This window comes from Agelaius tricolor, unplaced genomic scaffold (assembly GCF_023055355.1).
Source record: "Agelaius tricolor isolate 1412-34295 unplaced genomic scaffold, bAgeTri1.0.p SCAF_2, whole genome shotgun sequence".
Lineage (NCBI taxonomy): Eukaryota > Metazoa > Chordata > Aves > Passeriformes > Icteridae > Agelaius > Agelaius tricolor.
In genome coordinates, this window is record NW_027269262.1 from 1,011,872 (window position 1) to 1,027,271 (window position 15,400).

The 15,400-nt window shown below is 36.8% G+C and overlaps 1 protein-coding gene across 1 annotated transcript in view; it reads right to left on the bottom strand.

Moving 5' to 3' along the window:
• Window positions 1–6,076: 6,076 nt before the first annotated feature.
• TPPP (tubulin polymerization promoting protein) overlaps window positions 6,077–15,400 on the bottom strand; it is a 67,795-nt gene continuing 58,471 nt past the window's right edge. The window contains exon 4 of the mRNA XM_071450171.1: window positions 6,077–14,815. Coding sequence (XP_071306272.1) covers window positions 14,621–14,815 — 195 coding nt within the window. The 3' untranslated portion in view covers window positions 6,077–14,620. The remainder of the gene's footprint in view (window positions 14,816–15,400) is intronic.

Sequence of the window (15,400 nt, forward strand, 5' to 3'; positions counted from 1 at the left end):
TATGTACCAGCTCTGCAGAAAATTTGGGCTTTTCCTGGGTAATGAGCTGAACATGACTGCAGTGCAAGTTGGGCTTTATTAACGAGAGCAGATTGAGAGAAGAAATTATTTCCTTCTACTCAACACTTACGAGGCAGTACTGTATTCCACTTTGGGGCTCCCCATGAAAAAGAGAGGTCATAAAACATAAGAGTCCAGAGAAGATGGTATAGGCTAGAACATACACTAGGAACAGGCTGAGAGATATGGTTTTGTTTACTCCAGAGAAGAATTAGGGAAAAGTGAGGAGGAGGGGAATCTAATTATTGTCTTTCACGTGGGGGCATATGGAAAGATGAAACCAGATTTTCACCAACACACACACTAAAATGACAAGAGGCAGCTAACACTTCTATGGCAACAAAGACAATTCCAGCTGGACATAAAAAAAAGGATTTTTTCCACTGGTCAAGCACCTAGAGATGACTTTGAAATATGACTCAACAGAACACTGTGCAGCAGCTTTGTTGACATTGAAGTTAGAGAGCTCATTTAAGCATAAGTTGGACAATTGAGGACATGGAGAGGTCCCTTACAGCCTGAGTTATTTTATGATTTTAACTACGATACAAGTAAGTTATATAGTGTAGTATTTTAAATTTGATTTCTTCTCTGAAGATGGTGTTGGAAAATTATCAAATACATAATTGTCTTTCATTAAATCCTTTTCTGAAGTTGTAATATGGATTAGTGGAGTCACATGCAGAACTGTAGTGAAAAATGACACAGACTGCAAGTCAGAAAAAATGATGATTGATGTCTCCAATTTATAAAATGGAAGTTGCAACACAGAGATGACCAACACAAGAACAGGCACAGAAATTTCTGATAGTGTCTTTACTGAAGATAAAAAGGCTGCAGTCTTTAGTCATTTAGTCATTTGTGTATACCTGTGGTGAGTGGCTGGCTAAGTTTTGTGCATGCTGGCCAAAAATTGCCTCTTGCTTAGCAAGCAGTGTGTGTGAGAGCGCTTCCATGGCACAGGGAGGTAATGGCTCAGGTAAACATAAAGGAATTTAATAACTGGAGGTGCTGTTGTGGAGGAAGACATGCACATGGGCTGTGCAGAAGAGTATCTCAAGGTAGTATGGGACATAAAGGACACATACCCTGCAGTGGAAATGACAGAAGATCCACAAGCCTTTTCCTTCCTCCTGTGTGATAGGAGAAATGGATGTGACCTTTAGGGTTCAGCTCAATGTCATGCATTAGGTATTTGGTAGTTCACACTCACCCTGCTCTACTCTAGCAATATCACGTTGTGCAGGCTTTAGGACAAAAGGTTTTGTCTTTTTAGCAGTAAGGTTTGGTTTTCTTCCAGATGTAGTCATTGAGTCTGCATAGAATCTGCATAGAAGACTTTCATTGGCAAAGTTAAATTTGCTTGTATCCTGGATTTCCAACTGAGGCTTTTTATCAAAGGTTTTAAACTTTGATTTTGGGGTTACTATTGATTCTTTGTGATGACTTCTTTTTTTAATTGAAAACAGTTTCTAGGTGGCAGTTAGGTCTCCAGAACACTGCCTGTCTCTCCTATGCTTTGTGCACCACCTACTGGATTCTTTTTAACATCCTGCCAAAGACTTTTCCTTTCACAGGTCCATGAAATACAGGTTTTACTTGTTTCCAAAAAGTAAACTCACAACCCCATTACTTGGGTGAAAAAATATTTCTTAACTTATCACAGATAAGGCTTAATTTATGTCTTCTGTTTAACATCCAGTTGAATTTAGCAACATCATAAAGTGTTCTTACTTTAACAAATGGCGTCAATAATAATTAATGGCATTCTGGTTGGTGTAAAATATCTGAGGAAAACAGCGACTTATTCAGTAATTAAAACAAGAGTTGTTATATGGTCTACTTCTGCAAAGAAGTAAAAATTTTGGTTAAAATGAAATTTTTAATACAATCTCATATTACTTCTAGAAAGAATCAGAAACACCACTTGGTCCAAACTTATCTCAGGTAATGTTTAAATGAGACCAAGCTAGGGCCCAGGAGTATGTAGAAGCCCAGACAATAAGGGGCTAATGTGTATTGTACCAAGAACAAGATTTGCTTGGAGAACAGGACCATGTGGAGGTAGAGCAGGGAAAAACATTTTTGTTCTACTCCCTGGAGGTACAACAAACAAAAGACAGCATCAGTGAAGAAATAGGCATGAACTGTCAACCAAGAGCAAATCCAGCAGGAGGATATGAGACCACCCAGAACCTCTGTGACCCTCCAAACTATGTCCAGATAGGTCTGAAAGAACAGTCTGCCAATGATGATTAATTTGCATAGAAACAAGAAACCAGTCCTCAGGGCAGGCAAAACTGTTCTGTAAAAAGGTATTCACATCAAGCCCAGGCACACACCCTCAGGACTCTGCAAATCCCATTGGCCAAAGAGATGATCTCTCTTGTTCTCTTCCCCTCTTTAATTCATCTTTTCCTTTTTCTCTTCCCTCTGACCCTACCCCTTCACCCAAAACCCACCGCTGGCTTACAGAGTAGGTCAGGGACTAACATATCAATTTCCATGCCATGAGTGTAATTTACTAATAAAACTTTGTGGGCCCTCTGACTTCTGTCATTCTTTTTGACCACAAGCATTTACCAATCTTGGGTGCTTCCTTCCCCATACAGTGGGACATCACAGAGCAAACAGACAAGAAACTGCAGAGCAGAATGAGACACAGCTCAAGATGAACACCATTGTCAAGCGCTGTTTATGAGGATGATGAGAATGAGGAGGCATGGAGGACAAGACACTGTGATGTGTTTTAAGGTAGACAAGATTTACTTAAGTAAAAGATTACATCCTTCAGGATTTCTGTGTCATGGCAAATAGCTAAAGCAGGATCCCAAAATTAACATACAACATCACCTCATACTGCTGACAGTACCTAAGAACAGAGATGGAGTTTCAAATAATGGGAAACATTTTATATCAATTTCAATATGTGTAGATATATCTAGATATCTAGATATGTTTTACATATAGAGATATAAGAAATTTTAATCTTATATTAAAAAAAACTGTATTTACTTTTCATATTTTATACTCCATCTGGTCCAGTGACATCAACATACAAAACCTACTCTCACTGAATAAATGTCAGTGTATGACTACAAGAATTTTTTCTATTAAGAAACTACTAAGAAATGTTCCTTTAAAGTGTTTGCTTTGAGGCAAAAGTTCAAATTAGTAGTACTAAAATAGAATAAACCTACCAAAATACTACTGAAAGAAAATACTAAAAAAAAATTTAATTTAGATGGGGTAATGAACAAAATTGGTTGCTTGAATTGTTTTAATGTAAAGAACTTTAATTTCTATCAAGAATTAGCAGACATGCACATGCCTTGAGACTCAACTTGAGCAATTTAATGGGAGCTATTATCAGTTATGAAACACAACAAATCAACATCTTTGTAACAATACAGGCAACAACAGATGTTAGTACCATTGCAAATAAGGCAAAGTTGTTTCATGATGGTAATGTTGATAGACAGAAATTCTCCACACTTAAACAAAGCCAGCACCACCAAAAAACCAAAATCAGTTCCAATAACCTGTCTATGGCTGACCAGGATGAAGGGCTGGTCAGGAAACACATGTATATTTAATGAGATTCCCTCCAGCCAGCCTATCCAATGATTAGTGCCTAGATCACTATTTTCCCCTGCTGCTGGAATCTGGACATGCAAGTCTACAAAGATCACAGCTACACTTCATCTGCTGGTACAGTCCCATGTCATCATTCCCTTCCCACCTAAAGCACACACTGGATCCCTTGAATAACTGGGATTAGATGTGCAGCCAGCTGAGTAACTATCCCACAAATTCTATGTGTGTAGAGACACATGCCATCAGGCCTTGTAGCCTCCCCAGTAGTTGTTATGAACTGCCTGGTCTCTCTGGTATGTGCGTCCAGCTGTCTCAGAGACACACATGTATCTGGCCCAGCCAGAATGCTTTGGTAACTGAGCTAAAGCCCCTGCTTGCTGTCTAGGTTCAGCTCAGTATCTGCTGGCAGCCAAATGGTGCTAGACATGCCCTCACTTGGCCCAGCTGCTAGCACCACAGGCATATGGGTTCCTGACACCTACAGATTCCAATCCAGTTGCCGGCACAATAGGTAACACTGGCTATTATGACCCATGGTATGACTCCAGCTGGTAACAATTAGACCTCCATAAGCACAACAGAGAATCCCCTCACCCAAGAAAATAGTTAGATATTTAATTTAATAAGACAGGGCAGCTGGCACTTAGGAGATCCAGGACATCACCAAATAACTGCATGGACAAGGGACTAGTCCCTTATCCCTCTGTTTTCCTGTGCTTGTTCCTCCCCAGACCACCTACATCCCTGCCTTTGGTTCCTTCCATACATGTTCACTATTGTTGTGGAGAAGAGATGACTGAGAGGGGATTTAATGAATACTTATCAATAAGTATGTGACCTTGGGACCTAATGAATACTTATCAATAAGTATGTGACCAATATGCTTGGGTTATTTTACATTAATAATGAATTGGTGCAGTGAGTTAAATAGAAAGCTAAGGAAATGAAAAAAAAAAGCTAATTAGAAGACCAGCTTAAGTCCCCTGAAGACTCAGATTTGGCAGAGGTAGCCTTTGCCTCCACACCTCTGTCTGTGTAGTCCGGCTGTGGTAGAACAGCTTGACAGAGCCAGGAAAGATCAGCCTGCATGTGACATATGGACACGAGAGCAGGAGTGCATAGTTACGGCAAGAGTAGCTACACAGACTGAAAACTAGCCCAAATAATTGTATTCCTGGAGTAAAGAGAACACATCCTGGCAGAGGGGGGTTATTTTCATTTTAAAGTCATGATGTGAAAGTGGTCTGCAGGGGTGAGTGGACATTTCTAGAGGCCCTATAGGAAAATAATAAAAAATCCTTTTTTGAAGGAAGAAGGAATCCTCTTTTGAAAATACAGATCTTAGTTTCCTTCTTAGAGGAATCCAAAGAAGGAAACCTCATTTGAAAATACAGATCTTAGTGTCTTATATTCTCATAGGGCAGAAGAGTACTATCTTCCCCTATCTTAAAGGCTTTTTGAATAGTAAAGAATTTGATTTTTCCTTTAGGTTCTGCTTCACTATGTTTTTTACAGCTTCAGTACCCATACATGCTAAGAGTTAAAAGGAGTATAGGAGGCACAGTCCATGGTCTCTGTGCAGGAAGAAAAGCTATCTCAGGACACAGCTGTATTAGATTTCACTTAAAAGGCAGTTCTAAAGAAGGTTGTCTAGTGTGTGAGAACAAGGAATACCATTTCCAGTTTGGGAACAACTGGTGAAGAAACAGGGGAGCTGTAAGCTATTTAGTTATGTCTCCTTGCAGTTGCTAACCAATGGATTAGCAACTGACTGCTCATTATGTCAATTAACAATTGACACTGCTGTATTTCTAGAGCATCACTCTGACTTTTTGTTTTGTCACATTATTAATTATTCTATTACAATGTTTTGAGTTAAATACTTCATCCTTCTGCTTCTTGAATAAAATCATGGTATTTGCTACTGGAAAGCTGAGTGATGTTGTTATTTACAAACAGAAGGTCCATATTTGATTTTGGATGTAACATCATTGAAACAATGTTCTATGTAGCGAATTACTTTCTTTCCTTAGAAGTAAAATATTTTCAATACCACTTAAAGAAGCTGAGAGAAGTAACTCAGGCTTTTGCACTGAGGATCAATGTAAGGTAGCTAGTTAAAAACAAATGGCTTCATCGATGACAGATCTCATTTGGTGGATTACCATTATGATGGCTATTCAAGCATCATACAAGAATCCTCAAAATATTAATGGTCAGCTTTAGTCATTATTCAAACTAGGAAAATAAATGGAAAAGAAGAAATCAATTCTGCTCAGAACCAGACAGCTGAATGTTCAGAGAGTATTTTCATGTAATTTATAAATTCAGCAGCAACTAAGTTAACATCTCAACTGTAAAATAACTGTTGCTTACAAAGTTTATCAGCAAATATCATTTACTCAAAAAATGCCAGAACTGATGTAGTAACACATTTATTGATCACTTTACCAACTAAAAATACAATTTTATACAGTCAGTCAACAGCAGTAACATACTTCATGAGAAGCTATGCTTTAACGAAATGGTGTTTAAAATATGGATTTCACTATAACTTGTCAAGCCAAGCTTTTACAGTGCTAATCAAAACAACTGCTGCACTTGAACTTTTCCCCTAAAACATCAACAATAATGTTACAGACAAAGTAGCTTTTCCATTGTTAATGTGGGTTTAGAATTTAACAAGACAACTTCAAAAGGTTTAAAACATCTGTAACATTGTCATTACTTTAACATTCACACAGATAGTGATACATTTAATACTTTCTAGCATTAATAAACAGTGTAAAAATATATTGCATATATATATATATATATATATATATAAATTTGTTTCCTTTTCTTGAAAAAACCTAGTACAAACTAGTAGTATATGATCCCCCCTTCAAGTTTCTTTTACTTATTTTAAAGATTGAAGAGTAGTAGTTTTAAATTAACAGAAACAAAGACATGGAAATAAGAGAATCACTGTTGTGCTCCCCCATAACCTCTTGTCATGGTTACTAAGCATATTAACCCCTTGGTAATGGTGTTTCTATTTTTGCTAACACCAGCTAGAATTTTGGAACTGGCTGCAGTGGGGATAAGATTTTGCCCAGTGTGCTTTGCACTGGATGGTGCCTGGCCCCCTTCATCAAGTGGTTAAAAATCTTTGCTTAGGTCATATAGTTTTTCTACTATAGTTAAGATTTAGAAATGCTATGCTCAAGTTGTTCATTTGCAATAATGAAAAGAAGAGTCAGTGTTAAATTAGTGAGAAAAAGTAAACTTGTAAGGTTAAATGATCATGTAAATTTTTTTACCGTGTTGAAAATTTCACAGTGAACACAGTAGGCTAGTACAGCTGCATGTTAATGTTTGCAATGCCTGCAATTATAAATATTGCAGGTAATTATTAGCACACAGCAGCTTACTGCTTGATGAAAGACAAATGAAAATAAGAACAAAAACTAGTAAGCTTCACTGAAGGTTTTTATCATAGTGTACAGTGCTCCAAGGAAGACTATGTCAAGACCTATCTCCATATCCCAACTGCTTAACGATTAAATTTTAATTAGTGCTCTAGATAATCAAAGACAAAACAGTTTTGCCTTCACCCTTTATGATCAGGTCCTGACAGCATGCATGTTCAGATTTGTGCAAATGATGAATCAAAACATCTAAATCAAATTAGAAATGGATATTGGAACAGCATGGACTGATAAACATGCTAGCAAAGGAATAAAGCATAATGTGGATAAATAAATGGTTTATGACTGAACAAAATCACTCTCATTCAAAAATTATACTTCTGTATAAATATATATTTCTCCTCTAATATTTAAATCTCTGAAACATCACACCTGGCTAAGAATAAACCTCAATACACTTATCTAACATTGACCATTTCTCTGCTTTACAGAATGTAAAGACAAATTACTTTGTATTATAAGCATTGTACAAAAAAATTTCCCTGCTGCAAGAATTTGCCAAAGCTGATATATTCTGAACCCAGCACAAAGATTGAAAATAAACACACTTTTTTGCACCCTATAACTTGGTTTTGCCTATGATCTTACCTTTTCATATACTACAGTGCTAACAAAAGTAGCTTGCCAACATGATTTTATACAGGACATCAGTCTGTAGGTTAACTGACTTTACACAAAGCCTTTGTAAAGATCTAGCACATATTTAGCTTGAATATTACAGACATACACAACATTTCAGTTGCATTAATATAACCCTATTTAACAGAGTCCAGGCTGCATTATTTCACATTATTTAATTACTTTGTTTAAAAATAGCATTTGAGCAAATGGAAGCATACAGAAACTCATCTGATGTAAACTGGAACTTGAAATAATTTACCACTGTGGGGATTCAGACTGCCATAATTTTTTCTTATTTTGTTGTTCATCTATAATGTAGCTCCTGATCAAAATGCAAAGATCAAAATGGATGAACTGAGTGTATCTTTAGGGCCACATTTTTAATTTAGTTGAGTATAGCTTTACTCATATTTCTGATTTTTCCTGAAAAATGTGCAAAGTTTTAGAAAAACCTTGCATAAAGATAACTGGAGGTAAGGACAAATTATGAGCATTATCTTTGAGGTCTTTGCAAATGTTTACATCAAAACTCACTTTGTACAGTGCCATAAGCTTTACAGTAACTCACAAAAAAGAGATGCTGTATATCTGTATTTGAAAATTAATTCATTGGCTATTTAGCTGCAATGGAATATGATAGTAGCTTATCATTTTTCCAAATCAGGTTAGTCAGTTGGGCATTTCAATGCCCATTTCTAAATGCAAGATTTAAAGAGAAAGAAGAAGTCTCTTCTGTAGTTCTTCTGTAGTTTTGCCCTCATGTATATCCATGTTCCCAGATAGTGACAGTGCGCATGTGCATGAACAGAAAAGATAACTTCTTTTTAAAAAAATTGTTTCAGACTACCAGAACTGCAAATGTGTCAAGAATGCTCAGCCAAGAGGCTGGATTTCCCCCCCTTTTGTTTATGATCAGGCTTATTCTTGCCAAAGTCTACCTTGAGTGGATGATCAAGTAGTTTGAATGAAATAAGCCAATTCAGGTGTTTTCTGACAACAAAGTCAAGAGTTGTATCTTAAACTTGTTCTGAAATCCACCTTCTCCATAGGGTTTTTAAAGCAATATACCAAGTCTAATTTACTGAAAAACATGAAAAAAACCTCCAAATATATTAACAGATATTTTTCCCTGCAAGAATAAATTACTTGGACAATTAAGACATGGAGGTTCTATCTGCAATATTCTTTTACTTCTAGAAGCATTATTCTTAGCTGGGACATCATCCAAAGCATTGGTTTTGAGTTTAATGTGCCAGCATGAAAGCAACTACAGGTTTCTTAGAACTTCTAGGATTCTGAAGACTTTAAAAGAACAATCCTGACTGTAATATTAAGTAAGCCAAATGGGCACTTTGGGGTTGCACAAAATGAGGAGCTGATTGTTAAATGATATTTTATGGGCAAACCCTTCAAATACAGGAGGTACACATGCATTAATTGGAGGTACTCCAGACTTTAGGAATTTCACCCAAGTTTAAGAGCTGCCATTATGCTTCTGGTATTTAATTGTATAAAGGTTTAAGCAAGACTTGAGTCCATAGGCAATGTATGACACTCCTGTTTCCTGTTCCCATCTCACTGTACCACAGCTTTATACTTACTGACAGATGATGAACAACTCTGTGTTTACACAGTGTCACCTTGCTTCACAAAGCTAGGGCAAATGCAGAGCATAGTTTTAAATGGTTTCTTAAAAGCACTCTGAGGAAAGCTTGATTTCACTCTTTCTCTCTCTCCTACTTCCTCACCATGGAGAAACTCCACTTGTCACACTAAGTCTATGTTAGAATTGCTGAAGAGTGATTTCTCTCAGAACAGGGTGGACAGGTAAAACCATAAGAGCCTCCTTAGATCTTCACCTTTATGGTATGAAGGGAGAATAACAACACCCCCAACCAGTCAAGCTGAACAGCATTGACTGCAGGACTAGAGCTTGGACCTAATAAGATTTTAGTTTTTCATCAACATTTACACAGTTTAATTACTTAAGCTGTATCCAAAGAGCATGTGTACACACACAAACCTACACAAGTCTTGTGCATTACATTACTTAATACCAACGAAGTGACAAGCCAAGAACATAATATTCACACTACAAACAACATACACAAAAGTGTAGTTATTTTGGCACACACGCAAGGCTGACAGTCAGTTAAGAGGGCACGTACCAGTGCAACATAACATTTGCTCTATCATGAAGGTAAAAGGTTTGCTCTTGGCCAGTGCAAACAGAGAATTCTTAGTCACAGATGACAGGCACATGCCCCCAGAATACATGCATTCCTGAAGGCAGGGTTATGTTTTGACTATCATACATGCAGGCACAAAGAATTAAAATTTATTTCATAACTATGAAAAGTCTTAAGGAAAAAACCTATCAATTACAACTTTAAAGTTTTGGTTTTGGAGGAATATACATGAGGATTTTCTCTACAGATGGTTACAGATGGCTGGGATGTCTATCACTTGTAAGTCAAACCCATAGTAGTCATTTGCCTTTTTGTTCTGCCTAATTCTAGCTACTATAAAAATATTAATTGAGCCAATAGAGGGCAAAAAAAGGATGACTGAAATGGTACTTTGTGAACAAAGCTTTGTAAAATGCTAAAAAATTGTCAGACTTTTAAATTTAATTGTCAGAATTTTTAGTTTAGGAAAGGTCAGTAAAATACATACTTCAATTCAAAATATCTTTGAAAGACTATCTCTATGCTGATGAAAAACACAAGCTGTGACATGTATGTAGTTTTCAAATATCCCTTTCCCTTCCCTAAATAAAAAGGAGGTAAGAAGTATTATAGTTTTAAAAAATAGGGACTAAATTTTGTCTATAGTCTAATATTCAACATTTCCCTTGGGATTCCAAATATTTGACTACAATTAATTACAACTGTTCATATAAGACCCATGAAATTATGTGTGTTTTTTAATGTCTGCTTCTCAGTAATGCTATTGTGATAGCTTTGACAACCACAAAGAGCAGGACAATCATTTTTGGTTTTGATACTTCCATAGTTGCAAAACTCCCAGCGAAACTCTGAACTAAAGCTCATGGAGTGACTAAACAGAATTAGTAAGCAAGCCCTAATAAGAAAATCCCTTTTGACTGCTGCATATTTTACTTAAAAACAACATTATTTTTAGAAACTTATTTGTAATGACTATTCATTTGCCTCAGTAAGGATTTTAGTTTCTTGCCCTCAGTCTTCTCAGGTTTTGATGGTCAGGTTAAGCTTCAGTAGACACACAGGTAAGGATTGTGTACTGCCACAGTATTTAAATGAAATTTGAGTCTATTCTTTAAGGCAGTTATTTCTAAGAGCTATCTGACTTTCTGATCATATTTCTTTTGGTAGCATCTACTGTAGTAATGAAAACAAATATAACTAGGAACAATAGGGTTTTATAGAAGATGTCACATAAGACAGTGCTACATAGTGGAAGATGCTGAAAATCAAGCTGGAAATTTAGATGGAATCAATTGAGATGCCCCCAAAAGAGAGAGGACAGTAAATCTTATTAGGTTCCCATGTCCTTATTTCAGACACGATGTTTAGTTACAGTCTGCAGCATGGTGCATCAGAAGAGAATATGCTCAACAACACTGTAAGGACTGAAAATGGAGCACCTCCTCAGCTATCCTTTCCTGTCATTATTGAGGTATAAGCTGTACTTACTGTCCTGCGAATTGAGGGAATAGCAGATGAATAAGAAAATGTACTTTCCTCATTCCCAAGCAGGCCTGGAACTTAAAAGCTAATAATCAAGCAAGTATTTAGGCTTTTAATTTCCTATCAATATTAGTGGAATAGTAAGACCTTAAGTAGGTGGTGAACCCCTAATACACAGCTGCATAAGATGCTTTTATTCATAGCTATTATCTTTCACACCAAGCATAGTAAAAGAGAAAAACCTGTACTATCTTCCAAGTAACAACTCTCCTTTGTAACTGTTACATCCGAATGACTTCTTTTCATGTAACACTTTGAGGTTTAAAACTATCATACTGTAGAAACAAAGTAGAAAAAAGAAGCGTGTTCCTCAAAATAAAATACTGCTATCTGAACCATCTTCCCAGGTTCTGATCCCAAGCTTACTATGGCATTGAAAGAATTTCAAATTTTGCATCAGGAACAAATAAAGTGCTTTTGGTTTATGGCAGGGATTTTATACTGCACAAGCAATGCAAAGTAAACTCTGGCAGAACCTCTGCTTGTTCCATCAGCCTCTTACAGCTCAATTTCTGGACAGTGTCAGCTTGGATCCGTTTGCACTCTCAATTCCCTTGCATGCCTTCGTGTGCTATCTCTCTCTCACTTTGAACCAACAGTTTAAAACCTAATTATATCTTAAAATCTTCCTAACCAATCACTTCTCCTGTATGGAAACATTCTGGCATTACAGACTCTGTATTTGGGCACCTGAGAAAGCCTGTCTTTTGTGTACCTAAAAGCAAAGTGTCACCCAATGTGCCAGACAATAGCTAGGAACAAACACCCAGGTCAACATTGTGCTCTTGGACTCTGCAGTAGGCTGGACGTCACCCTTTAGTGAGGCTGGGTCTAGAACTTTTCAGTTACCATGAGTTATTAGTCAAGTCTTAAAATCAAAAGGAAAAACAGGGACACTGATTTTGCATATAACTCAGCTGAAGAATTCATCAAGGGTTGTAGGCTCAGCCTTTTTATTCATTAGAAGAACCAGGACTACCCTGGAGCCATCTTCAGGTGCACAGGCACCAGTGACAAAGAAGGCTCTTTACATTTAGATAGTTTACTACCATGCCAGAATAACTTAGCCACTATTGGTATCAAGTATCCTATTTTCTGCTTTGGAGTATGACAGGTCCCCAGTGCCATACAGTAGTGGATAACCTTTCACTCTTCCAGAACACTGGGTAATTCTTGGAAAGGGTTCACAAAGCTGAACACTTTGCATCCTGAGCATCTTTACATACACCTAAACTTTTCACAGGTAACCATCTGTGGGAAAAGCAATTTAAATCTTCAGGAGCATGTGCTGTGTTTTGGCAAACTTCTCTCCCGCTTAAAAACAAACATCAAAATGAATTATAAACAAACAAAAGGATTTCCAAGTCCACAAGGAAGTCCTTGCCTTTTGTTTGCTATTGTTTTGGTTTTAGGCTGATGTATGGGCTCAAAGGGTCACTGAGGACAAAATTATAGGACAGGCTACCACACAATGTCAGCAGAATAAAACATGAACAGTTTAAGGGCTGAAAACCAGAGCTCTCTTTCCATACATTGGCCAAATACAGACTGTTCACCTGCATGGCACATGACAGCACATACTGCTCACCCACGTTTATGTACTCTCAGTGGGATGCTGGTACGGGTGGAGGGAGAGCAATACATCTATTAACCTTTATTAAGAGCTGAACATGAAAATCAGGGCACAAGCTCTTTTTGAAAGAAAGCAAGGCAGAACTGCAAAGAGCTGGTTTTGAATTTTGAACATCCTATCTTTCATAACTTTAGAGAAACAGAGTAATACATCAATGTACTTGTTGAGCTCTTGCAGAAAAATGGAATGGCCTTTTCTCTCATTTTCAACCAATATTAAAAAAAGTTATTTTTATTCCAATTAATTTCTTTCAGCATTGTGGACCCCAGCTAGGTCACACTCAGCTGCCTGTACCTTAACCCTGTGGGACTGGCTCTCCTGGTAACATTGGAAAGCCATTCCCAGCAATACTATTGCCCCCAAGTCTGGTAGCAAAAGTGAACAGAGAATCAAATCCCTTGGATTCAAACGAATCAACCATAAAATGTAGCCCAGTTATAATGATTTGGGGCTTTTTTTTGTGGGAAAATTGCACCTGATTACATAGATATTAATTGTAAATGTCCTTACTCCAAGAGGCCATAAGCTTTCCTTACATATGTTAGAGCTTAAAGGGACTATGTGCCAACATATGTGCAAAACAACATTCATTTAATAGGAATCTGATTGGCAGTGCTAAGTCATAAACAATATTTTAAAGTATTATTAGCTTAATGCCCCTTTCTCTTCCAATGTGAGGCAGTGCAAACTTGAAAACAGACTGTGAAAATCCTTAACTATACTTTCTTAGTAATGTCATGTTCCTCACCTCTCAGGTTAGTACAATAGCTCCATCCAAATCCAGCCAGTCAGAACCATGCTACAGTAGACACAAGAACAAGCACAAAGTATAGACAGGAGGAAAGTAAGGGCTGGTATTTTCCAGCTCTTTCTGCTGACATAAAATACTTTAGAGCCTATATTGTCTTAGAAATAGCTTTTTTTTTCAGTTTTTCAATGAGTGGTATATGACAATCACAGGCTAGAACCTAGTATATTACTACCACTTACTTCCCCATAGTTTATTTAAGAAAAGTGCTAGATCCCATATAAGACATTAAAAAAAACCCCTAAAATAATAGACAAATGAAACTGCATAAGTAATGGGATATTCTTCAGAAAGACTGGTATGAAAGATCCTCTTTTCAAGAGGTTCTCTGACATCATCAGGGCAACTGAACACCAAGGAATGTTTGAGTTATTTTGCTTGAATTGACAAAGTGTGGTATAACTGCTCTTGACTTTGGCTTTGTTGTTTGTTGATTTGGGTTTTTTTCCTAAAGCTCAACAAAATAATGTATTTTTTATACCTACATATTAATTTATTTTTGCAAATATATGCATGAGGAATGTAATGAAGTGGCATTGTGCTGCAAGTAGCTCAGCAGATGTTAAATCAGTTCCAGTTCCTGAAGACAACTTCTTGACAACATAGTCTCAACATTCACAATAACTGAAACATGTGGGATTCATAACATCATCCTTACAAATATATACTCTATTCCCCTCTGTGTTGTAAACCCTCAGCCTTACTTGTTTCCTTGTACTTTATGATCGTATGTGCCTGCATGCTTATAACCAGATACATATCCTGAGTTATCCACCAGATCTTCTCGGCCAGCTCTGCCTTTTCCTTTCCCACTGGCATCAAACCTCTCTTTGTGAGAACCCGTGAATTTTGAAGTATCTGTAAGGCGTGAAACAGTTGGAGATGCAACGGTTTTCTATTGGAAGAAAAAAAAGAAACAAAACAAAAAAGACACATCAGAAATCAGCTATTCTTAATGCAGGTATTTTTACATGCCACCAAGATTTAAATCTTTCTAATGACAAAGACTAGGCAAATACCTACTCCTTCCCAGCAATAGGATACAAAAGATGTTTGTTTCTTGCCATTACATACAATGACAATAATAATATAACAGAAAAGGAAATAGCAAAAATTATGTCAAAACTTTTTTGACATAAGAAGAGACTTTCAGTATAAGATACTTTTGATTAATAATCAAGTTCTAAGCACCAACGATACGAACAAGTTTCATCTTGATTTCACATTTTGAACCATGCTCAAAATCCATTATGTCAACATGAAAGTATAAAAGCATGGCTCCACAAATATAGAAAAGGTATTCCAATACAACTAGAATTCACTGCTTGAAAAGACAATTTCATTCTAAACTCTAGGTTTCATGAGAGAAATAACAAACTGGAAGGACTGAAAGTAATTTCTAATATTAGAAAATTAGCAGTCTATGAAATGGCACTGAGCAAAGACTTTTCTTCCACTGAGTCATATCAGGCTCAAAAAT